At 38.4% G+C, this 25966-nt stretch overlaps 1 protein-coding gene across 1 annotated transcript in view; it reads right to left on the bottom strand.

Moving 5' to 3' along the window:
* Positions 1 to 25610, bottom strand: part of Ufl1 (UFM1 specific ligase 1) — a 33085-nt gene extending 7475 nt beyond the window's left edge. The window contains exons 1-12 of the mRNA XM_032907031.1: positions 25450 to 25610; positions 24412 to 24557; positions 23176 to 23204; positions 22352 to 22449; positions 21762 to 21876; positions 19434 to 19564; positions 14466 to 14524; positions 11990 to 12136; positions 10675 to 10850; positions 9078 to 9257; positions 6987 to 7107; positions 1482 to 1604 (exon numbers count right to left, since the gene is read on the bottom strand). Of these exons, the coding sequence (XP_032762922.1) occupies positions 1482 to 1604; positions 6987 to 7107; positions 9078 to 9257; positions 10675 to 10850; positions 11990 to 12136; positions 14466 to 14524; positions 19434 to 19564; positions 21762 to 21876; positions 22352 to 22449; positions 23176 to 23204; positions 24412 to 24557; positions 25450 to 25526 (1402 nt within the window). The 5' untranslated portion in view covers positions 25527 to 25610. The remainder of the gene's footprint in view (positions 1 to 1481; positions 1605 to 6986; positions 7108 to 9077; positions 9258 to 10674; positions 10851 to 11989; positions 12137 to 14465; positions 14525 to 19433; positions 19565 to 21761; positions 21877 to 22351; positions 22450 to 23175; positions 23205 to 24411; positions 24558 to 25449) is intronic.
* Between the last annotated feature and the right edge of the window lie 356 nt (positions 25611 to 25966).

A 25966-nucleotide genomic window follows, 5' to 3' on the forward strand; every position in this document is an offset into this window, starting at 1 on the left:
TGTCAACAGTAGTTATTATCTTCGTGTGTGTGTGTGTGTGGCATGCGTGTGTAAATGTGGGTGAGTGTGTTCCTGGGGATAAAGGAGGGAGTAGTATTGTTTCATGATCCCTTCTTAAAAATGAAAAAAATTGTATTTAAAAAAGCAAAATATTATGTCGTTTGCACAGTTAACTTTGGCAACTATTAAGAAGTCTAGGAACTAGAAGATGAAAAGCAATTATTTAATTCATCTTAGATGTACGTAGCAAGCCAGCCATGTATTGTCAAAGTTCAAACAAGCACATGATTCTCTGCCTCAGCCTCACTTTTCAATATCTTCAGTTATTTCCTAGAGTTCTTTCAAGGTAAAAAGGTATTCGGAACATAAACATCTACATTCACAAATAGCACTGGTGAAACCAGGAATGGTAAACATGCAGGTTGTTATTTCAAAGGAAAAGATGTGCAACTGTTTTCTGTCTGGATGTGGGGAATGGAGGTGGCTAACAGCCTAAGGAGATCCAGGATTAGGCCATACCAAGCTCCCACATGCAGGACCACATAATCTAGGTGACCTCTGCGCTACCTGCATGGCCAGGGACTCCCACAATTTCCTATAACCAGGACTGGCATGGCCAATAGCCTAGATGACCTCAATAATGTCTTAACCAAAACCGTGCCAGATCTTCCCCTACACCCTTTAGATAATGCACGTAGCTTATCTCTAGAACCCTACACATGGAAGAAGTGACATGTACAAGAGTTTTGATGTAATTATGCCTCTTTGTTCACTGAGGATTGAGATGTACCATGAAACTTTGGTCAAATTGTACTTTACTTAAATATGCCCACAATAACTACCTGTGTCGGACTCTAGACGTTTGAACCGGTGCTGGCTGTTGAGAAATGTTGAACCAGATTTCCTTCTTGCCTCACGTGGATCAACACTCTGCTGTCCCTGGTGGTCACAGAGACCCCTGATCTTTTGTTGTTAGTTTTTTGTTTTTGTTTTCCCCCTATTTCACATCTTCTAAAAAATTTTCAGCCCTTTTCCTAAAATTCCATCAGTAAATGAGCCAATACCAAGTTCCTCCATTTGCAGCTAATCTCAGGAAGGTTGAGTCAGATTTTCCAGGTACGACTCCAGCATTAAGCTTGACCTCTCAGTTCTGACTTATCTGGAGACAGGGTCTCACGTAGCCCAGAGTGACCTCCATCTCACGGCCTCTACTTTGTATGTACTGAGATTACAACTGTGTGCCCCATGCATGGCTTGATTGACTTTTAGGATCATATTAGGCCCCCTCTGTTTATAAGATAATTTTCGGCTTGAAATCTAAGAGAGGTTAATAATTTAAATTATTAAACTATAAAACTTGTGGTCACTAATAATGTAAGATAAATACTTTACAAACATATAAAGCTGATTATATTTCTCTTAAGAAAAATACTAAGAAAACCATCTACACATAAATCAATAGTGGACTGGAAGCTACACACCAGCATGCGATGACTGAGACTCATCATCACTGTCCTCGTCTTTTCTTCCCTTCTTCTTGACTTTCTTAATCTTGTATTCTCTGGCATTGCCCCCTCCTCCGCCTCTTACACTTCCAGAACCCTCTGGAAGAAATACATCAGTTAGCATTATTAATGAGTTTTGGAAAATGATGATACCATATTGCTATATTAAACTATATAACAGAACAATGAAAAGCAAAATTCTTTTAAAGATCAGTTTCCATATTAAGGTACTAAGGACAATAACAATAATAAATAAATTAGACCACTAGATCAGACAACGAAAGGAGGTCAAAGGGATACAAACTGGAAAGGAAGAAGTCAAAATATCACTATTTGCAGATGATATGATAGTATACTTAAGTGACTCCAAAAGTTCCACCAGAGAACTACTAAACCTGATAAACAACGTCAGCAAAGTGACTGGGTATAAAATTAACTCAAACAAATCAGTAGCCTTCCTCTACTCAAAGTATAAACAGGCTGACAGAAATTATGGAAATGACACCCTTCACAATAGTCCCAAATAATATAAAATACCTTGATGTGACTTTAACCAAGCAAGTGAAAGATCTGTATGACAATAACTTCAAGTCTCTGAAGAAAGAAATTGAAGAAGATCTTAGAAGATGGAAAGATCTTCCATGTTCATGGATTGGCAGGATTAATATAGTAAAAATGGCCATTTTGCCAAGAGCAATCTACAGATTCAATGCAATCCCCCTCAAAATTCCAACTCAATTCTTCATAGAGATAGAAAGAGCAATTTGTAAATTCATTTGGAATAATAAAAAAACCCAGGATAATGAAAACAATACTCAGCAATAAAAGAACTTCTGAGGGAATCACCATCCCTGACCTCAAGCAGTATTAGAGACCAATAGTCATAAAAACTGCATGGTATTGGTACAGAGACAGGAAGATCAGTAGAATAGAATTGAAGACCCAGAAATGAACCCACACACTTATGGTCACTTGATCTTTGACAAAGGAGCTAAAACCATCCAATGGAAAAAAGTGCATTTTTAACAAATGGTGCTGGTTCAACTGGAGTTCAGCATGTTGAAGAATGCAAATCGATCCATTCTTATCGCCCTGTACAAAGCTTAAGTCTAAGTGGATTAAGGACCTCCACATCAAACCAGATACACTCAAACTAATAAAAGAAAAAGTGGGGAAGAGTCTTCCTCACATGGGCTCTGGGGAAAATTTCCTGAACAAAACACCAATGGCTTATGCTCTAAGATCAAGAATCCACAAATGGGACCTCGTAAAACTGCAAAGCTTCTGTAAGGCAAAGGACTCTGTCATTAGGACAAAACGGCAACCAACAGATTTGGGAAAAGATCTTTACCAATCCTACATCCAACAGAGGGTTAATATCCAAAATATACAAAGAACTCAAGAAGTTAAGACTCCAGAGAACCAAATAACCCTATTAAAAAATGGTGTACAGAGCTAAACAAAGAATTCTCATCTGAGGAATATTGAATGTCTGAGAAGCACCTAAAGAAACATCCTTAGTCATCAGGGAAATGCAAATCAAAACAACCCTGAGATTCCACCTCACACCAATCAGAATGGCTAAGATAAAAAACTCAGGCAACAGCAGATTCTGGTGCAGTTGTGAAGAAAGAGGAACACTCCTCCATTGTTGGTGGGATTACAGACTGGTACAACCCCTCTGGAAATCAGTCTTGAGGTTCCTCAGAAAATTGGACATTCCACTACCTAAGAACCCAGCTATACCTCTCCTGGGCATATACTCAAAAGATGCTCCAACATACAACAAAGACACATACTCCACTGTGTTCATAGCAGCCTTATTTATAATAGACAGAAGTTGGAAAGAACCCAGATGCCCTTCAACAGAGGAATGGATACAGAAAAGGTGGTACAGCTACAAAATGGGGTACTACTCAGCTATCAAAAATAATGACTTCATGAAATTCATAGGCAAATGGAATGAACTAGAAAATATCATCCTGAATGAGGTAAACCAATCACAGAAAAAACATACATGGTATACACTCACTGATAAGTTGATATTAGCTCAAAACCTCAAAGATGCAATCCAAAGATCACATGAAAGTCAAGAAGAAGGAGGACCAAAATGTGGATGCTTCACTCCTTCTCAAAAGGGGGAACAAAAATATTCATAGGAGGGGATATGGAGGCAAAGTTTAGGGCAAAGACTGAAGGAACGGCCATTCAGAGCCTGCCCCACATGTGGCAAATATATATACAGCCACCAAAACTAGGTAATATGAATGAAGCTAAGAAGTGCATGCTGACAGGCACCGTATATAGATCTCTCCCGAGAGACACAGACAGAACACATCAAATACAGAGGTGAATGCTAGCAGCAAACCACTGAACTGAGAACGGGATCCCCACTGCCAGATTAGAGAAAAGATTGAAAAATTTGAAGGGGCTTGCGACCCCATACGAACAATGCCAACCAACCTAAGCTTTCAGGGACTAAATCACTACCAAAAGACTGTACATGGACTGACCCAGGGCTCCAAAACAAAGGATGGCTTTGCTGGGCACCAATGGAAGGAGAAGCCCTTGGTCCTGCCAAGATAGGACCCCCAGTGTAGGGGAATGTGGGGCGGGGGTAAGGTTGGGTGGATGGGGGGGAACTTATGAAGAAGGGGAGGAGGAGGGGAGAGGCGGCTTATGGACAGGAAACCAGGAAAGGGAATAACATTTGAAATGTAAATAAAGAAATACCCAATTAGAAAAAAATGAAAAAAATAAATGCTGAACCTAATGAAATAAAATTTCCAAGAAAGAAAAAAAAAATCTCTTGAATGTAAGCAATCTCCTGAAAGTGTTTTAAACTGTAATATACTCAAGGCTAACTGTTTTCTGTAGCTTATCTTTTTTTTAGCTAAATCCATTCCTTCATATTTTATTTCTCCTCTTTTTTTTAAATTAAGAGTATTTGTAAATTATAAGTATTTTGTCTCCATGTGTTTGTGTGCCACATGCATGCAGTACCCCTTATGGCCAGAGAGGGCGTCAGATCCTCTGGAACTGAAGTTACAGATGGCTGATAGCTACCACATAGTTTCTACTACTTGAACCAGAGTCCTCTGGAAAAGCAGCCACTGCTGTTAGCCACTGAGCCATCTTTTCAGACACCCCTTCACCTTTATTGGCCATCAAAGAACCATTCTTTCACTTGCTCATGTCTGCTATCACAGCATCATTTAATGCCCATTACTACGACATTTCACAGTGGCTTTGCCTTCCTGGCTAAGAATGATTACTGCACGTTTGGAGGAGTCAGACTCAGCCACCACTCCCCTAAATTATGAGTTTGTAATATGAAAAGGTTAAAAAGTCACAGAAACTTAATAAACGTCAGTCATATTAAATCAATAGCAGAAAACTAACACCATCAATTAGTTTAAGTTATCAATCATCAAATTATTTTCAATTACTTACTAAGAGTTAAATACAAATCATTAGAGAAGCCCAAGTACTGTGCATGAGGGTCAAGACATATTACTGAGGTAGTTTTCTGCCTGTAGATGTCTACATTTAGGATATCTTGTCTATAAAACAGAATATTCAACTTATAATGGGTTATAAGTGTTAAATAGTTTTCATCATAAGGGTTATTTAGTAAAATAGACTTTTATAAACTAAATATACTTTTCTAAAATCTAAGCACAATTATCTTAGATTTTATCATATTTTATAATTTATTTTCCTTGGCTTTATAAAGACAAAAATGAATGAATGAATGAATGAATGAATGAAACCACACGCCTAAAGTGAAATGTATCTTTAGTAGTTGGCGAGTTTCTTATGGGAGACATCTAGTTGGACTTGATTCCATGCACTCTAGTTAATTACTGCCGTACAACTGCAGTCACTCAGAACGAAGTACGAGATGACCTGTAACTCTTGAGAAAGAAATATGTCAACTATACTGACTTAAGCATTAATCAACACTCATGTATTCTAAATACCACTCGAAATAAAGTGGCAGAATAAACGTATGTGAGGATTAGGAGTCACTGGAATAACTTACTGTGGCTCCTCTGGACAAATGGAGAAAATATTAAAAATAGTTCAAGAGTCTTGCAAAAAAGGTTTTTACAAGAGAAACATTCTTAACTAATAAAACAAGACTCAATTTTCATAGCCAAAACTGTGTTTTAAGCATGTGTGTTTGATACATGTGTATTTATTAATGAAAAAGCTGAATATCAAAGTTTTTGGCACCGACATAGCAGTAATAATTTGTTTCTACTAGTAAAAATAGAGAAAATAGATGTGTGTCCCAATGGTAAGATACTAAGTAAAAGTACTACGTAGAACGATTACCGCTGAGTATAGATTTTAAAGAGGTTAAAATATAATGTTAGCAGGAAGATCTGCTTGCTTAGAAAACCTTAAATTATGCTATGTGGTGCTTTATATACTAGGGATATAACCTCAGGCATTGTTTCCAAACAATTTAACACACCAGTGTGTCATCTGAAATGGGAAAGATAATACAAGTATGGTCTCTACTGAGAGGTATTAGAAAGGCACCTAAGGAGGTGACATTGGAGTTGAACTCCAAAAAAACCAAAACCAAACCAAACCAAAAACAACAACAACAACAAAAAACCCAGCTTCTTTAGGTTTAGAAGAAGCAATAAAATTAAGCAGCCCCGTTAGTGCAGAGCCATGAAGTGAATATGAACCAAGCAAATATGAGAATATAGAAGAAAACACAGATGAGAGGCAAAGTCACAAAAAAACCCAAAAAAAGGCTTTTTATCTTTTCATGAACACATATAAAACCAGAATACACTGTGTTATTTCCATTTTCATGATTAAAATTAATTTAGTAGGGGCTGAAGAGATGGCTCAGTGGTTAAGAGCATACTGTTTGATTCCCAGCACCCACATGACAGCTCACAACTGTCTGTTACTCCATTTCCTGCCTACCCCGATGCCTACTTCTGGCCTCCTCAGACACCAGGTACACTTGTGGTGCACAGACATACATAGAGGAAAAACATCCATACTCACAAATTAAAAATTCAGCAGCAAGATTTGGTTCAGATTAGCCATTAAAATAAAAAAAATGAATCTATTAAAAGAAAACCTTCAAATGGCCTTAGTACAAAAGTAAAAACTTTCCCAGGAGCAATTGATAAAAAAGCATCATTTTTTCCCAATGTTTTCAGTCCCTTTGTCAGGGTCTGACTGCTGAAGCTACTTGTGCTGTTCTATTCCACACACAGAGCCCTGGGTCTAACTTGTGCCAGTACCGTGCTGTCTGCTCATACACTGTCACTGTGGTACGGTGTGGTCAGACACTGTCCCAGCTCCAGCACTGCTTTTACTTCAGGTTTGTTTTCAGAGGGTGGGCTATCTGACATGCAAGAATGGAAATGTGCAACGAAACCCCTTGTACACTGAACACGTATTTACACACCTTATCTTTGGCCTTACTTATCAATGATTTATTACCTGTTGCTTTCTTCCTGCGTTCATCTTTTTTATCCTTTTTATTTGTATTAACACTTTCTAAAATGGATATTTGTTTCAGATCTTCTTCCGTGATTAAATGCACAGGATTATTTTTCATTTCCTGAAATAAAACATGCTCTTTTGGTAGGCAGAATATATGTAGCATTTCAAACAGCGGAGAAGTTGCTCATTTACTTACTTGCACATCCTAGTTATACTTATTACGTTTCATAGATAAAGACGATAAAATGTACGACTGCTGCTCCGCGGCTGTCTGCCCTCCTAAAGCATCAACGGCACCTGCTGTTGTGTTAGCTTCGGTGCCAGCATGTTAATTACAGAACAGCAGAGTGCAGAGCAGCAGACGCAGCTCTCCATACTTACTGCCTGGTTCTACCATGACTAGGAGAAACGACTTGTCCCCTACTCCCCCTTTCTTTTGTTCCTGAGACTCTTGAGTACCATGCCACCTGGACACTTGAAATGACAAGACAGTCATGGAAACTGCTGCTCATGATTACAGGCTGCAAACCAATTCAAATAAATCTATTTTTCCTTGACTTCATTCTCGATGATCTCCACTGTTCACATTTTATGTTAGCAAAAAACAACAATGAACTATTTCCAGCTTCAGAAATCAGATCTTCTTTATGAGAAATAATTCTTAAATTTCTAGTGACAAAAGAAATATTTTTACAGTAAAATTACTATCATTTCCTTTTTGGTTTTCTAAGAAAAATGCTTAATAATGAGGATTCCAGTGATAAGATTACCTTCCTTTAAACTCATTTTTCTTAGGTAAACAAAGTGTTCAAAGAGACATATATCCTTTCCAGACTATCATTTTTTCTGAAAGTAACACAGAGGTCTACTTGTCCATGTACAGAATAAACATATTTCAACTTAACATTTACTAATGTTACATCTATATCTTCTTATTCTTGCCTGCCTAACAGGCCAATTGCAGAAAACAACGACCTCATACTGTACTGTAAAGTTTGAAAGAGGACAGCTAAGCACTAGTGGTTTACACATTTAACAGGTCTGCATGAGTTCAGTGACAGTTATTAAGACAGAGGGCTTGTTTTATCCGAGGAGAGGCTATATAGTTTTAACTATAATCATGAACTGGATAGCTATGAAGGCACTCTGATTCAAAAATACTATTATACAGTAGTTAAAAACTAAAAAATTAAAAAGCAAAATGGTTCAGGGGTTGGAGCGATGGCTCAGCGGTGAAGAGCACACCTGCGTCTGCAGAGGACCCAGGTTTGGTTCCCGCACCCACACGCTGCCTCACAACTGCCTGTAACTTAATCTTCAGGGTCCAATAGTCTCTGCTGACCTCTGACGGCATCCACATACACATGTGTGCACACATACATGGACACACAAGGATGAAGAAAAATTAATATTTTTAAAAGCATCTTTTTTAGATTAAGAAAGACTCTTTATATATATAATTATATATAATTATTATATATATATATATATATATATATATATATATATATATAGTTCAGGTGGACCTTGAGCTTAAACAGACTGAAACTAGTGCTCACTGCCTTTAGCCCCTGAGGGCTGGAATTATAGAAATGTACTATTATGCTTGAAAAACTAGTAAACTTTGATAGTAACATTTCTTTTCTCACCAAGTTACCTTATTTATTCTAATGGGGTAAAATTAATGAGGCTACACCAGATGTGGTGATTGTCTGTGGCGCTATGCATGCTTTGTAGTAATATGTACAATGACACTGCACAAGAAGAGTCTGACTTAACATAGGTAACACTACTACATACTGCACTGTTCTAACAGTGGGTCAGATCCATTGGCAATTCAATCTGAAAACTATGTAATTTTATTGATAAGATTCTAATTTGTAAAATTAGTTCTCTAACTTTTAATAGGTTCTAATGAAGATTAGGAAGAGGAATAATAAATCCTAGAGGAGATAAAGAAAGAATTACATAAAATGATATATTCCTTGGTGGGCAGACTGTTTATTGCATTTCCCAAAAGACGTCAGATGATCCTAGTGGGAAAGAAAGCATGGTTAGGACGAGCAGCTGGAAGAAAGCCTGGAATACCTTTTCAGCTTTTTGGTGCATTCGTTCGCTGAACAGTTTTGTACAGTCATTGATGAATTTCTCGCTGACCACAACAGTGTCACTAAAGACTGTGGCTGACGCGTGCTTGCCAAACGGTCTCATCACCTGCTGAAGCAGCATAGCGGCATCTTCAACTGACAAAGAACTGGGCAGCAGAGGCTAAAATTACGAGCAAAGTGAAAATGAGAAAAATGCAGGGAAACAGGTTATCTGTTTTGTATGTATAATATACACATATGTGAGAACACATATTTATAAGTACGATTCCCCTCAAATAACTGCATTGAAGCCAGTGGCTTTCAGAAGCGGTCATGATCTTAACTTCCAAACCTGTTTTCTGGGTCCATCAGCACTTGGCCCTCTAGAGTCATTTGTCATCTTTTTTAAACCCAGTTTTTCCACTTGCACGCCTTATACAAATGCCAAGTTTGGCAAACCACCACCAGAACCCACAAGACCACTGCGCTTCTTCTCTTATAAACCTACAAACAATTCACCAGCAAGTCTTGATAACTTTTCCTGTTCAAAGTTTCCTTTTAGCTCTATCAAATTATTATTTTGAATTACTATTTTACATATCTCCCCCTAGGTGCTGCCTGTCCTAAGAGAAGACACTTGTTTGTTCACCATTTTTACAGCATATACAATGGTGCTTATCACACTGAAACTATCTAAAGCCTTCTGTAAGGATAAGATGCCTTAAGAAATTCAGTAACCACGGCAGGAGTCTTCCTACATACAAAACATTTCTATACTCTGACTAGAAATAACAGAACGGCCTCTGGCTTGCTTTTCCCACACTGCAGTGTCCCTGTGGAGTAATGAAGGGCAGGTGCAGCGTGAACAGGATGCTGATGTATGTAAATACAGTAGCAGAGATTACCAGAGAAGGGATAAGCAAATACAACAGGATGTCTGAGGCCAGGGCAGTTGTGCACGCTTGGATAAGACATCATAATGGTCACTTTCAACCAGTAACTTGACACAGTATAGAATCACCTGGGAAGGGAGTCTTAGTGAGGGACAGTCTAGATCAGGCTGGCCTGTGGGAATGTCTGTGGAGGACTGTCTTGACTGTTAATTAGCAAGGGAGAACTCGGGCCCTGGATTGGATGAAAGGAGGGAAGTAAGTCAAGCACTAGCCAGCATGGATGCCTCAGCTTGTTCTCTACCCTTGACAGTGGCTGTCCTATGACAGCTGCTTCACAATCCTGCTCCTGTGAGATCCCCTAATAACAGGTGAGCAGCTTGGAACTGTAAGCCAAAACAAGTGTGTTCATCCTGGAGTTGGTTTTATCAGGGTCTCTGTCACAGCAACTAGACAGTCTCATCAATTTCACTATCGGGATCAATATGGTTGCTATATTATTTTCCTGTTTGTTTTTGAGATTTACAGAGTTCTAGATTTGGTTATGTACACTAAAAACATCAACCTAAAATAATAAAATTTCTGTTATGACTGCTAGAAGCAAGACTATCTTTACATGGCCTATTTCTAAAATGTGTACATCCTAATAAAACATCACTTATCATCAGTTTAAACAAAAATTAATGTGAGAAAAGAGGTTAAACATACCGAAATGTCAACCCATGTTCCGGAGCTGATGGCCTCCTCTACTGATGCTTCCACCTGGTCCACCAGTCCTTGGCCAACACAAGTTGCCTTCAAAAACAAGAGTGGGGTATTCTTATACCTTTTCTTTATATAGTTCACAGCATCTGGGATTCCAAGTCTGGATAAAGCGTCAAATTCTAGAAATACACAAGGAAGTTGAATAGAACTGTCAATCACTCACATCTTCCAGAAGCCTCACAACAAGTTAAGTTGTATACAAACCCTCTTTTGACTGTGGATGTAATGTACTCTAGAATTTTCTGAGGAATAAAAGAACCATAGTGTAACTTGTTGCCTGAGCATATTCCTAGATGTCTACTATTGAAGGTCTCCGTAGGAAACCTGCTACACTGTTTCCAGTGCTCCATGAACACAAGTTGAGTGACCTCTTCTCCAGCTGAAGGGCTGCAGAGCAATGCAGTGGAAAGCAGCAGTAAAGGAAGTGGAAACGGTCCAAATTAAAAATCAAAACTGCCATCTAGTTTGCTTATTTTAGTTAAAGGGATGGATTTTATTTTCAAAATGTGTTACTGTGCAACAGGACGGGGCCACTGTCTAAAGTAGATGATTTAGCTTAACAGACTCTGGGTTACAGAAGTTCTAATCTGTTTAGCCTTGAACACACACAGATCAAGTGACCACATGCAAAGCCCTGTGTCTAACTAAGGCTGTGTTCAAACTGTTCTTCACAGACGTGAGAATGTACAGTGCTATGCAGATGACAGGACTGGATTCAGCAAACCAAGTGGCCACTGCTTTAAATCAGTCCACTTTACTGAGTCACGGCGGAACCTCAGAAATACACCTCAGAATAATATTACTGTTTCTGAGTAGTAGATGGCTGACAAAAGTAAGCATTGCAAAGTTGTCAATAGACATTTCTAAGATGAAGTAACTGAGAAGGGATAACAATAAAACAATAAACACACTATATTAAACATATGATACTTACTTTGGAGGAATAAAAACTTAAGTTTTATATCACCTTTATAGATAATTGAAGGTTAATATCTGTCAACATTTTTCGGCATTTTAAAATTTCGGTATTTCAGCAATAATGGAATTATCTTCAGTTACTAAGCCCCACAGAAGTGACAACTTTGCAGTCTAAGGAACCATGAGAATCTATGTAGTCAACCACAGGAAGGTGCTTGTGGAGTCTGAAGTACAATACTTTCCAATACTATTTAGGGGTTAGGCAGACATTTTAGTTTCAAAGAAAAGAAACATGGTTACCTAGATAGCCGGTCTGCCTGAAGGAAAGAAACATAGTTACCTAGATAGCCGTTCTGCCTGAAGAAGGAATCCACCCAAGTACTCTGTGTCCTGGAATAGATGTCAGGGACAAACACTGCTTTGTCCTGTCGCCCGCCAACCACCGTGCCTCGTAGGCGGCCAGTGCTAACGAGTTCCTCAAGCACAGCTTAAAGCAAATGCACACAATACAGACAGATCAGAACAGGGACACATTTGTCAAGGTCAAGGACTTTCCAGTCCATCTTCCCAAACTTTATGCTTTTAAAAGAATACTCAAAATTCTAACACCACGCATAAAATTACAGTTCAAACAAACAAACAACAAAAAAAATGCTGATACTTATGACACTACTCAGACTGCAATTCAGGGCAAATTTAGAAACTAGTGTAACTCTAACCAGACAATATGTATACTCTTAGTAACTGTGAACAAAAGGACATTCTGGTCAGGAAACCAGACAGCGAGGCCAGGGGAGAGGAGGACGCTCTGTAAGGGAGTGGGAAGAGGAAAGGGGGCTAATGGGATGTGACATAAAGCAAAGGGAGGGGACTGTTTGGGGAGGGAGGGGACCAGTAAGAGAAAGTGGTAGGAATGGAGACAACTAAACAAAAGATGACACATAATGAAACCATTACTTTGCACGCTAATCAGAACTTAATAAAAAACCAGCATTTCATCATTTATTTTATAGTTTGATGTAATACAGGAGACCAAATTCCTAGAATAGCTAAAGTCTACTCACTAGCATTACATCCAACTTTCTAACAGTTAGAAGAACCAAGCACCGTGTGAAGCAAAGTCCTGGACCACTTTCCTTTGCTAGAACATTTCTGACTGACATGAAGCAACACATCAACCATTCCAACCATTCTTACAGCAGAAAGAAATCCCACAGATCAGAGGGTGGGTTCTGTAGCTCCAGTGCTCAAAGACAAACCTCAATTCTGCCATCTACTAACTATAAATAAAACACTGAGTAAACAATTTCCTTTGTGCCTTTATTTTCTTATCTGTGAAATGGGGATAATAACAATACCTATGCTATAGGCTCCTGTATTTAAGTAAAGTGGTACCATCATCTGGTCTATCATAAGCATTCAGTAAAGATTAGCTACAAATTTTACCATCACCTTTACCATTATCATAATTCTAGAGCCAATTGGAAAACTAACTGGACCTTAAGCAACAAGAGGGATATCATGACTTGTACGGTTATGGTACATGGGGCTAGTGAAGTCTTGGATCTTGGAGGAGAACAAACAACCAACACTTTATTAAAACCAGAATAATACAAAGCTACACTGAGAATATTTGTCCTTATGCCCACAGTGTAGTTCTAACTCCTCATCAAGAAAACCTGTCTGCAACACACTGAGACCATTCTAGAAAACCCCAACCAATCAGACAGCAGAGCTGTGGAATCCAGACTCAATGGACATCTATGAAATAAACAATGGACATCTATGAAGCAATGGACATCTATAAAACAACGCTTGTGCCTGAGGCTCAGGGACCACTGTGGAAGACAGAGTGAAAAGAGCTAGAGAAACAGGGAATTTACTGTGGCATTATGCCTCCTAGGAATGTCAAAATCTCACCAACACAGATGCCCACAACAAGAGGCATGCTAATGTGGATAGAAGAAAGCCCAGGAGACTTCAACCTTAACACAGGCATCTAAGAAATGGTCAGAGCAGGAGAAAGTCTTCCCCAATTAGTTATCCAATAACACACACACACACACACACACACACACACACACACACACACACACACACACACCCCTACCTCCGCACCACCACCATCAAACAACAATTAATAAAGATGCCATGAATTTGCAAAAGAGCAAGGAGGCATATATGGGAAGTTTGAAGGACAGAAAGAAAATGGAGAAATTACATGATTATATTATAATCTTAAAAAAAGACATAATAAAAAGAAAAAATGAAATCACTCTGTTTCATTAATAGTCAGTCTATAAAGCAGTGCTGTACTTGGCATGCTGAATGTCTTCTTGGTCCTAGAGAGGTGCTACTGGGTGCTGACGGAGCTTGTAGGAGGTAGAGCCTCCTGGGTAGTTCTTGGGCATTAAATGTATGCCCTTGAAGAGATCTATGTGACCCTGGATTCTTCCTCTTTTCTGTGTTTCTCACATAGTTTTATTCTGCCAAACCATCCTCACACTATCAACCAGCAATACCCTGAGATCCAAGGAAAGGAGGCTACCCAATTTCAGGTGGGTACTTCTAAAACCGCGTGAACCACAACACCAAACCAAACCAAAGCACCTCTCTTCCTCTGACCCCCACTTCTATCTCCTTCTTTTCTTCACCACTCCTTTTTTTTTTCCCTTCAAAAAACAAAGTAAAATAAAAAGAACCTTTCTTTCTCTTATCCCTGGGGAAGAAAGTCAGGTACTTGTGAATTCTCAAAACACACTCTATTACTCAATTACTCCTACAACCAAAGTAGTACAAATTTAAACAAAACTCACAGTAAAGGAGCTGTTCCTGAAATCCATATTTTGAAACCAAAGAGTTCACTGCTGTAGGCCTTTATGGGAAATTAAAAGAAAAAAATTGAAACTAATTTAGTATACAATTGCATATGATTAGGATAAATAAGAACTGGTGTTTATTAAAGCAAAACCACCAATGTATTTAAAGAAAAAAGTGATGACAAAGTTATACCAAATTTTAGACACCTGACCAGGGTTGTGTACCCAGAGAGCAGGAGTCAGTCTTTGTTCACAACCCAGATCAGTTTCTATTAGGATTCCACCGAGTGTCTCCTTCCTGCCCTTCACTGGGCAGCAGTGAACTCCCAGGTGTTCAGATCTCTCATATGAAATGCTGTAGGACATCCCTATACCCTGCACACTTACCATTGCTAGATTTCCTGATTTTTCTAATGCAAGCTGTGACTTGAACACCTTTAGTGCATATATAACTTTCTTCCCAAATATCTCTGGTACACGGTTGCATCCAAGAATGGTACAGAACTCACAGATATGTGAGGACTGGGTGTATGTAATTTTCCTCATGGTGTTTTCCCTCTCTTCTCTTAGAAATATTCAAGTGAGCGATAGAGGATTTTGTTTTTGAAAAAAGTGTGATAATATATGTACTTAAATGTATTTGGAACAAGGTATTTCTAGTCAAAAGTGTTTGAGAATCTAATTTACAAATGCTCTTTTTTATTTATGTGTATTTTCTGTAACATTTTCTAAACTATTTTAATAGGATATAATCTTCACTTAACTAACACCCACTTGATTTCAAGTACATAAATCAATGGTCTTAGTAAATTTACAAACTTGTGAAAGCATCGCAACACTCCAGTTTTCTAACTTACAGTAGCACGTCAGTCGCTACTGCCACTCTGTAGGAGTCATCTGATTCCTGAGTCTGTAAATGTGCCCGTCTAGACAGTCAGTATAGTTGAATCAATGGAGGTCTCGTGTTTCTGTCTTCTTTCACTTAGTATCATGTTACAGGATGTTCGTCAATGACGAAGCATGCATGCAGTGCTTCAGCCTGAACAGCACTCCATCACGCAGATAGTCCACACTTTCATTTTCATCAGCTGATTGATATCTGTCTGTCACAACAGTTTGAGGCAATATGATGGACTTAATGAGTATCATGTATTCATGTCCTTGGTATGCATGTCTTTGTGTGGGCATTGTATGTGTCTGTGGTAGTGAAATAACAGCGTGCTATGAATTCATTCATTCGTGGGCCTGTGCATGTGTAGATGACTCTATTACATACAGGTGATTATCACTAACATATCCCCAGGCCAATACATTCTTTTAGCTAGCTGACATATTTCCAAGTGTATGTCTTTGTTTCATTGTGTGTGTGTGTGTGTGTGTGTGTGTGTGTGTGTGTGTCTTCAGATATGTCAGACTATGTGTGAGCTTGTGGAGGCCAGAGGGACAACTTTGGCTATCTTCCTCTGTCTCCTACTTTATTTCTCAGACAGTTTCTCACTCATTTTGGAGGTTCCTGTCTAGCTAGAGTGGCTCGATAGAGAGCTCTCGGGACCCTGTTGAGGCTCCATGCAGGTCCGTATGCTTGGAAAGAACGGACTCCACCACGGGGCCATCTCCACAGGCCTTTACTTTTCACTGCCTATGGTTTTAAAGTAAGATTCTGTTTCTAGTTACCTTAATTCATCACCTGTTCTTCAATCAGCTTCTATTTTTATGCATACTCAGTCCTTTAACCAATTCCAACTTTTTAATGCCTTACCGATTATTTAGAATGCCACAACTTTATTTTCTTTTAAATCATTTAAGAAACTTGATAAAAATAGAACCACTCATTTAAAAATATAAATGAAATACTTAGAGCTCCTCCTGTGTTTGGAGAATTTTGACTAAACTATTTAACAAAATTTCATGTAGATCCATTTGCTTTTTTAAATTGTTTGAATCAGATTCCACTATGCTGTGAATTGTGTCATCTCTGTTAATCTTACAGTAATCATCACAGCCTTCTTACATGTTATTCTGTGTGTTTCTCCTCCTGCTAAGAAACCTAAAAGCAGTCCTTCCTTAAAGGATTCCACCTTAAAGGACCACACCTTGGAACTCTTAGGTATTCCTCACTGTGCATATTCAACAAATGTACTTAGAATTTCTAAGGTTTTTGGTTCATGACTTTGTGTTTCAGTTTGGAACAGAACGAATGTTGGTCTAGCGTTCCTGCATATCTCACTCATCTCAGTATTTACTTCCTGATCATTTAGCTACCTGTACAGCTGCCAATATGACCTCGTGGATGCACAGGGCTTCAGACCAGAAAAGAGAAGTGGTTCCTAAGTTTCCAGCTATTTTATTTATATATCTATCTATCTATCTATCTATCTATCTATCTATCTATCTATCTATCTATCTATCTATATATATATTCAGCTTTACTCTGCAGTTGACAGTATTTCTACACAGTAGCTCAGAGCTACTATGAAAGGAAATAAAACAAAACTGCTGATCATGACAAAATTTATACTTGCTACAGTAATCAGCAAAATATAAAGGGCAAATATATTAACAGAAAAGTATTTTTAGTTTTTGACTAAAAATTCAAAGGGCACAAAAGTTTCAAACCTGTCTCCCTCTATTTATTGCTACCAATCAGCTTCCCGGTTCTGCTCTCCCTAAAGATCAACACTTCCTTGTGTTTGGAGGGAGACTGCATATGGGTGGTCAGAACCAAGGAGGAGAGAGTACATGGAAGAAACTATAGCAGCAACAAGAAGTCAGGTACATGATGGGAGTTAATGATATAAATAAACATGTTACAGGTCATCATTGCTCAGTCTCCCATGGTTGAAGAAGAGAATTACAAATACAGGAAATGAAAAATAGAAAGAAAAAGAAAATAAGAATGAAGTGAAGTTTAGTATTTGTTTGAGTTGGAGCTATCAGTCTGAATACATGGTTTTGCTGTGTATGTTTACAATTAAAGCCACAGAACATGCATGGTTCTGTGTCAGTGTGTTCTCTCCTCTTTATCAAAAGGGCCAAGGAACAGTGAGAATCTGATAGTGTGAGAAGCATCTAAGTACCCAGATATGCTCCAAAAGAAGAAATCAGGTGGTCTTGGAGAAACGGCTAGACGGGGAACTATGAACTGAACCGAAAACATTTTGTCATATCTGTAAAAAAGTATACCACAGAGGAATGATAGGGTCATGCCAGGTCAAAGCCAGCCTTAGGGCCATCTTCTAGTAAAATCAACGGTGATCGGAGAATGTAACGTATAACATCCTAAAGTCAAATAAAAAAACTTAGGGAACACTAGGTCCCCAGTGATAAAAACAAATAAACAAACTATAAGTCTGAGGAGGAATGGGATACATGGTCCTAAAATTTCATCCCTGTACGTGACTGTTTGTTTGTTGTTTTGTTTTACAAAGAAAACAGCTTTACAAGAATTTCATCAGATATATGTTAAGTAAATATAACATGTTCATCAGTAATTGAAAAAATCTAATTGTGTATCATCTGCTAAGATTTAATTAGAAGATAAAGTGTCCCTTCTGTGTGTCCCTGCCAATGATGGCCAATGTAAACACTGACACTCACATGCACCATCAAGCAGACAGCAGACAAGAGAAGTTAACATTTTAAAGAATATCTGATCTGTGACCTTTAAAATATTGGTATCAGGAAGTCTGAGAAAGACTAAGCAAATGTTCCAGACTAAAGGTGAACAAAACCCTTTCACCATTCAATGAAATGCGTGACTCTGAACTGAACCTGAAAGGGCAAAAGGGCAGTGCAGAGCAATGTGCACATCGATGGATCCAAAGACTACACGAGTGCATGCATCCATGCCAATGTTCTGACTGTGAGTCTGGATTATATTATACAGAATAATGCTTTCTGTAGGAAACACAGATGAAACTATCTGTGGTAAAATTTAAGCAACTTCGATATTGGTCATAGAAAAACTCTCTAATCTATAAATTTCAAATTATTTAAGAAAAAGAAAAAAAAATTGTTCCACCAGACTACAAGCTTCCTCTTCAAACCTTTCAGTTCTCCTCTTGCCTTGCATGTGTTCAGTATTGAATAAATGCACTCTGTGGCTACATGACTACAGCTTCCCTATCTGAAAGACGTGTGTGCAGTTAAAGGCTGACGTAAAGACAAGTACAACAGGATAGAAAATAGACATTAGATTCGTGATACTGACACTGTAAGCAGGAGAAACCAGACTAGTGGCCTGGGAGGGGACAGAGGGTAAGAAAATGAACAGTGAATGTAGACACTGATCTAAACACATTCACAGATATTAGAGGGAGTGGAATATGAAATCCTGAGAGGTGTTTGAAATGAAAATCTTGGCATCTCAAAAGTTGATAGAACACAAAGCTACTCGACAGAATCTGATGTGAAGGTGAAGACATAACTAAAAATGTAGGCTTTCTAAATTCTATATTTTAATAAATCTAAACCGACTATACACTTGGTTTTGAAATGTCCTTGTCTAAAGTAACACTGCTATTAACACTGTGCACTTTTAATAAAAAGGATCCTAAAAGTAGTGCCATCTAAACGCCACGTAAGTTAGGCTACTGACTTAACAGCCCCACATCACGGGGCTACTGTGTAATGTAACAATGGACCCAAACTTCTATTTTAGTAACTGCATGGTCTTTCCATGATTTCAAGATGACTTTTTTGAAGTGATCCCAGCATCAGATTTTAAACTGCTTTCTGAATAGGACAAAACTTATTGGAGCAGGAAAAGGAGGGTAATGTGGGGAGACAGGCTGAGGTTTGGCACTTGGTCTTATAGTCCCATTCCAGAGACACTCTCCTTCTGCCTGTTTAATAAACTCGGACGCTCAAAGAGATTTTGCTTAAAAAAGATTCAGCTACTAGGAAAATTGCAAATCGTGTTAAATAAATGTGTAAGTTTCTACATATCCTTGGAAACATGTTTACCGGGTAATAGCACTGAAGAGTCCACGAATGCGTGCTTTATGGCGAGCCACAAAGGCCTCAGTGAAAATCACTCCTCTGTTATCAAGGTCAAGATGGCCATTGATAATTCGGCCAAGTCGCTGAGTTAATGCCTGGGAATAAGAGGTCAATTTTTATTAATCTGAAGTAACAAAATTAAAATGTGCATTTGTACAATCCTACTCAATTCATGGTATGTACTGTGACAGAAATTCAACTGCACAAATTACATGATAACTAAACTAAGATGATGTATTAATATCTAGAAAGCTTTATTGTCTCACAGCAGAGTCAAGAAACATACCAAATTATTAAAGGATTATCTATAATAATAATAATTATTGATTATTATTATTAGTTAATTGATAGAGGCTTAACCACAATAATATCCCTTTCTTACAAACCTTATTTGTAAAGGAAAATAAAAATGATGGATCTGTCTTAGGACTCTATTTGCACCTTTGGATACTACAGAAATCAGTTACTCCATGATTTTGCAACTAAGGGAAATTTAAGTCCTGAAAAATTATTTCTCTAACAGTAACAAGACTTTTTCCTGATTTAAACTGGCAGATTATCTGGCTTCTTGACTGGCTTTCAAATTTGAGGTAGAATCTAATTTTTCTCAGCGATATGACATCTGAACAAGTCCCTGTGAAACAGGTCTGGACACATTCCATACCTCCCTCCCTGACTCAAAGATGTATTCAAGTTGGTTTGATAAATTTACAATAAAGAAAAATGTAATAAGCTTTGAGGAACACGTCTGTGACATTCAAACAACAGAACTAGAAACTCTTGGTGTAAGCCTTACTTTTTCTAAACTGACTTTCTATGATTTATAGTTACTCAAGTAAAATAGGATTTAGAGCCCTAAGATGCTTTGTAAGACATTTATATTTTCTAAATTGTGTACTAATTGTGTTTTACCACCAGGAAAGCTTATTCTAGTAATATAGGTGAGTGAATAAGTCTACACTACACACTGGTCTCCTGTAATTGCGGTTTGGTAACTTTCTAAAGTCAGATTTCCTTAAGGTGAAGGACAGTGGTGAGTCTGTGAATGACAATGGACCCCACAGCTCCTTTGTTTGAATGCTTGGTTCCCATCAAAGGAACTGTTTGGGAAGAATTAGGAGGTGTGGCCTTGTTGGAGGAGGCATGTTACTGGGGCTTTGAGATTTCAAAAGCCCAAGCCCAATATCTGTCTGTCAGTCTGTCTGTCTGTCTCTCTCTTTCTCTCTTAACCTGTTGACAATCAATAAAACTCTCAGTCCCCTGCCTGCCTGCACACCTACTGCCATGATGACAATGAACTAATTCTCTGAAACAATTAAATGCTTTTCTTTTAAGAGTTACTTCGGTCATGGTGTCTATCACAGCAATAGTATAGTAACAAAGACAGTAGTTAGAATGAGATTTGGCTGTTTTCTTATTTCAGTAAATTAAAAACAAACTACTGCTCCTAGAGTGCTGCCACTGGGCTAACCTTTCATTAGGTAATGTACTGATATTTATGCAAAGGACACTGTTATTCCTTCTCAAAAGATCCAGCACCGGAAACAACATACAGATGAAACAACACTTCTTAATGTCAGGTAACTATGAAGTCACATTGACAGAACTCAAATCCAGGTGTGTGTGTTACTAAAGCCTACGGGTTTCCCACTGGCCACACGGATATCTATGACTGTGAGATAACAAACTACTTTAAAAACACAGACCACGTATAGCCTCAGTTCTTAGCTAACACTGTTATTACACTTCAGTCATGAGATCTTTAGTAACAGCATAAATACCTCAGTGAGGGAATATGTGAGATTCCTTGTTCTTCTGACATAGCTACAGCTCAGAGGAGGAAAAATATGGCAGCAAAAATAATGCTTCTACTGACATTTCGATAAGAAAGTTCTTTGCTGGAGGTGTTTTACACTGCAAAATACTGAGTGGCATCCCTAATCTTTACGCCCTCTGTTATAATTCTTAGCAATTATACCAAAGCTGTATATATCCTGGCTACGTTATAAACAGCAGATAAGGTAAGTACTAAGGAAATCTACACATTTACGGACTTGAGCGTCTATGGCATCAAGGCAGTCTTAGGAAGCTGGAACCCCGGGGCTTGGATGACTGACTATAATCACTTTGAACAGTCTTTTCAGAGCCATCAAATAGGTTACGCCCCCAAAATACATGGCTCTGAGTTATATCCAGACCTTATATAAAACCACCTGATCCTGACCCCTACCAGATTCTTTAAAATTCTTTACATTATTAAGAAAAAAAAAAAAAAAAAAAAAAAAAAAGCACCTGTGTCAGAAAATCCCCAGGAAGGTCATAGGTTTTACATAGCTCTGAGACAGTTACTTGACCACTTTCTTGCAATTTATCATTCACCTCTTCTGATAACCGATCCAGATAGTTCCTAATGTGGAAAAAGAAGTTCTTGTTTTAATTAAACACGTTTTCCTTCTGTATCTCTCCCTTTCCTGCTTTTCTGCTAGGGTATCATAGGCCCCCAGCTAATGGAGGTGAAGAAGCTCCCTGCTCAGACTCTAAACCTTATTTTTTTGCTCATGGATATAACTAAATGTAAGGTCAATCAAATGGCAGTGTTTTTTTCCTTTGGGCCAACAGAAATTTTATAGTCATTTCACATTATTTCTAGAACATATTTGCTTTGGGTTCGGTTAATTCACAATGAATAATAAGTTAAAATTTTATACTGTTTTAATAAGAAATGAATATGTACTCCTCATAATTAGCACTTACTTTTAAAATAGAATAGTTTTTATAATGAATGTCTCTATGACCTGATCTCTAAACGAAAGCCAGGTTGGCCTCACCTGGCCTAAAGCATTTGAAAGGAGGAAAGAAAGCACCTCCAAGTAGTTACTTACTCATCGACCAGCTGTCCCAGTACCATCTGCACATGCTTCTCTGACTTAATAATGTCGCCGACTCTATTTTCAATATGAGTCAGGTCCACGTTAATAACCTAGAATTACACAGAGATTACAAAAAGTTTCCACTAGTTTTAAAATTTGAGATCATACCTTGACAATAAAAAATATATTTTATATATATTGTAGATATATATTATTTATACATTCTTTATATATCATTCTTAGATAAATTTGAAATTACTTTAAAATATTGATATCTGAATATCATGGCAAACACCTATAATCCCAACATGCAGAAGAACCACTACAAGTTTGAGGCCAGTGTGGTCTACATAGCCAGTTCTAGGCAAGGTGAAACGGGGCCACAGAGTGAAACAATCTCTGTGTGTGTGTGTGTGTGTGTGTGTGTGTGTGTGTGTGTGTCTGCATGTACAGTGTGTGTGTACGTGTATGTATATACATTACATGTATGTATTATATTATATATTATATTTGTTAGAGGAAGTGTGTTACTGTGGGGGTGGGAAAAGAACTTCCTTCTAACTGCCTGAGGACGCCAGTCTTCTCTTGTTTGCCTTCAGAACAAAGATGTAGAACTCTCAGCTCTTCCAGTAGTACCATGCCTGTCTGGTGGACTGACCTCTCAACCTGTAAGCCAGCCCCAATTAAAAGATGTCCCTTATAGGAGTTGTCTTGGTCATGGTGTCTTCTTAGCAATGGAAACTAACTAAGACGTGTGTAAAGGAACTCAACAAATCCATAGTATTTATAAATTAAGAAAGCTTTAAGAAATCAAAGCATAAGTTTTATAAATTTACCTGTTGTAAGTCGACAATGTTTACTCGACCTTTGAACAAAAGAGAGGATTTACGTTACATGTTAGTTCAGCTGAACAGCTTCAATTCTAACGGACAGTGTTGATCACTATAAGTCCTTCTACAAAGGGCATAGACGTAGATAACTAATGGACTTAGATACAGATTACTAGCCCATCAATCTTCATGGTTAAAGAAACAGGCAATACTGTTTTCAAAGCTGATTGTATCACATCAGACTAATTGTGAACATCAATGGATACAATGTAGACAAACCTATAGGAGGCATTCAATTCTTCTCACAAGTCAGTTTGGCTAAAATGACCAGAGAAAACACCTGCCACTAATTAAGATGATTTCCCATTTCATGAAACTAAAAAGAATGTCTATCAGCAAAAGAGAATCTGTTAAATACTGCAAATATTGTAAATCACAGCTCACATTTTATTAGCACTACTGCAGAGAGAAAGAAGACACCAAGGCTATACCCAGTATCTAGTGATGAGTTGTTTCTGATTAAATCAAACTGTGCTCAATCTGCTTAACACCATGTGCTCAAATTTCTAAAATAAAAAGCAAAACAGTATTTTGTGTTTGATGGTACTAACTATACTTCATAATACGATGGGTCTCAGGCAGTAGTACATCAATTTACAAAGTTGCTTTTTAATTAGTTTTTTAAATTTAATTTTTAATGCAGCTTTAATATTTAAGATTAAATATTTTAAAATCTTATGAAATCTCTATTACTCTTTTATAATTAACTACCTGATCACTGGCGGCTAGGTACTCACCCCTGGGTCATGAAGTAAATTAATGTACATACATATACATTATATATATATATATACACACACACATACATATATATTATATATACATACACACACATACATACACCTATATTTAATTCAACCCAACAAACACATGGTATTTGTTAAGTGGCAAGAGTTAAGATCATGTTTGCATGAACCTGTAAGATCACGTTCATATATACATACAAAGGGTGACTGCCTAAACCTGTGTAGGTTGATTATCATCAAGTTATCAGTTGAGAAGGGTTACAGCTTGTGGTAGTATTTGCCTAGTATGTGCCCTGGGTCCAACACAAGGAGGAAAGAAAAAGGAGCAATTGAGGAGAATGCTTTATAAGCCCCAAGTAATTATTTACTTATGATTTTAGTGTATTTCCTTCAAACATCCAGTAAAGACAAAGCAGCCCACTGAGGAATTACTTACCACCTCGGACATGTAGCTCATCTCTCATTTCTTTACTGATCTGGGCTGGAGTGATATATTCCTTCCCATCAAGCGTATGAACTACTTCCAGCTGTTTCTGAGAGATCAATTTATTCACAATCTCAATGCAGTTCCGCTCTGACAGCCTGCGAGAAGGCATAAGTTTAAGAGTGTACTTGATATGTTCCACACAAAAGTATTTGAAAACAAAATTCTGAGTAGCTTCTACATTACAAAATCCGTCCTTTATTAGTATAATAATACTGGTTGAGTAATAAAAAAAAAAAAAAAAAAACCTCGAGAGTAAGCAAGTTTACATTCCCTTGAATTATTTACTTAGTTCACACACATCACTGTATCTAAAGATGTTCTCTTCTAGTCCGGCCTTCAAATATCAACATTTTCAGTTGAAAACAAAACTTTTCTTAAAAAACACGGGACCGTCCCCAGCTCCAAAAAAAAAAAAAAAAAAAAAAAAAAAAAAAACACGGGACCTTACTGGTATGGTAGTTGGTGGACAGACAGGACATCTGACTCAGCCACGCAGTTAACTTGCACTAGATTTGGTTTCTTTGGTTTTGTTTGTTGTGAGGGTGTATGTATGTCTGTAGCTCTCAATGTTATAGAACAGCATCAACGAAGTGGTGTTTTTAGGTCCGGAAGAAATAAAATACTACAAGAACTCGTTTACAAGGAGCAAAAGTCTATTCGCCTTCTAAATGTGATCTGTAATCATAGGCGTAGATTTTGGCCACTCCCCCAAAGGTTTCTGAAGTGTAGAAAAGTCAGTGTCCGGGAGTTCCTAAAAATGACAGATGGCGAGTGGGTCTGTCTTAGACCTGTGGTCGCAGGTAAAAAGGATTTAGAGGAGGGAAAGGCTACTTGCTGCGCGCTGCACTGGCGTCTTTGCAAGCTTGCTCTAGGCCGGGCAGCAGCGAGCACTTTTACTGACAGCCGCCCACCGATACCCAGCAGGCAGTGCGGGAACGGGGCAAGCGTCCGGGCCCAAGCTGGCTCCACACCGCAGGTAACCAGTACCTTTGCGTGGACTCAGCAAACTGCGCCCGCTGGAAGTCAGCCGCCAGCCGCCGGATCTCCTCCCAGGCGTCCGCCATCACTGCTCCGCTCTCCGCGACACCGGGAAACGGCAGACACGTCAGCCTTCAGCCCTCCGCTGGCACCCTGAGACGGGCCGCGCGGAGGTCCAAGAGACCTGCGTCAACAAAAACCGCAAACAGAAACGCTAAGGCGGAGCGCTCCGCCCTCAGTTGGGCGTGGCCTGTGTGAAGCGGCTTTATAAACTGCTACAAAGCCCTTCTAAAGCTGACTCAATAATCCTTCCTTTTGTAAGGTTTCTGTCCAGCAACCATCAAATGACCTTCCGCCCTTGCAGAGCGGACGAGACATACTTCTTTTGTCGGACTTTTACAAACTGTGACTAATCCACTTTGAACAGTGAATGGGGCTTTTACTTGAGCCAAGAATGAAGTCCGTTTTAGAGAAACTTGTTGATCCACATTACTGCATCAGTTTGAGTTTTGTTTTTCCAAAATGA

Source organism: Rattus rattus, chromosome 1 (genome assembly GCF_011064425.1).
Source record: "Rattus rattus isolate New Zealand chromosome 1, Rrattus_CSIRO_v1, whole genome shotgun sequence".
Taxonomy (NCBI): Eukaryota; Metazoa; Chordata; class Mammalia; order Rodentia; family Muridae; genus Rattus; species Rattus rattus.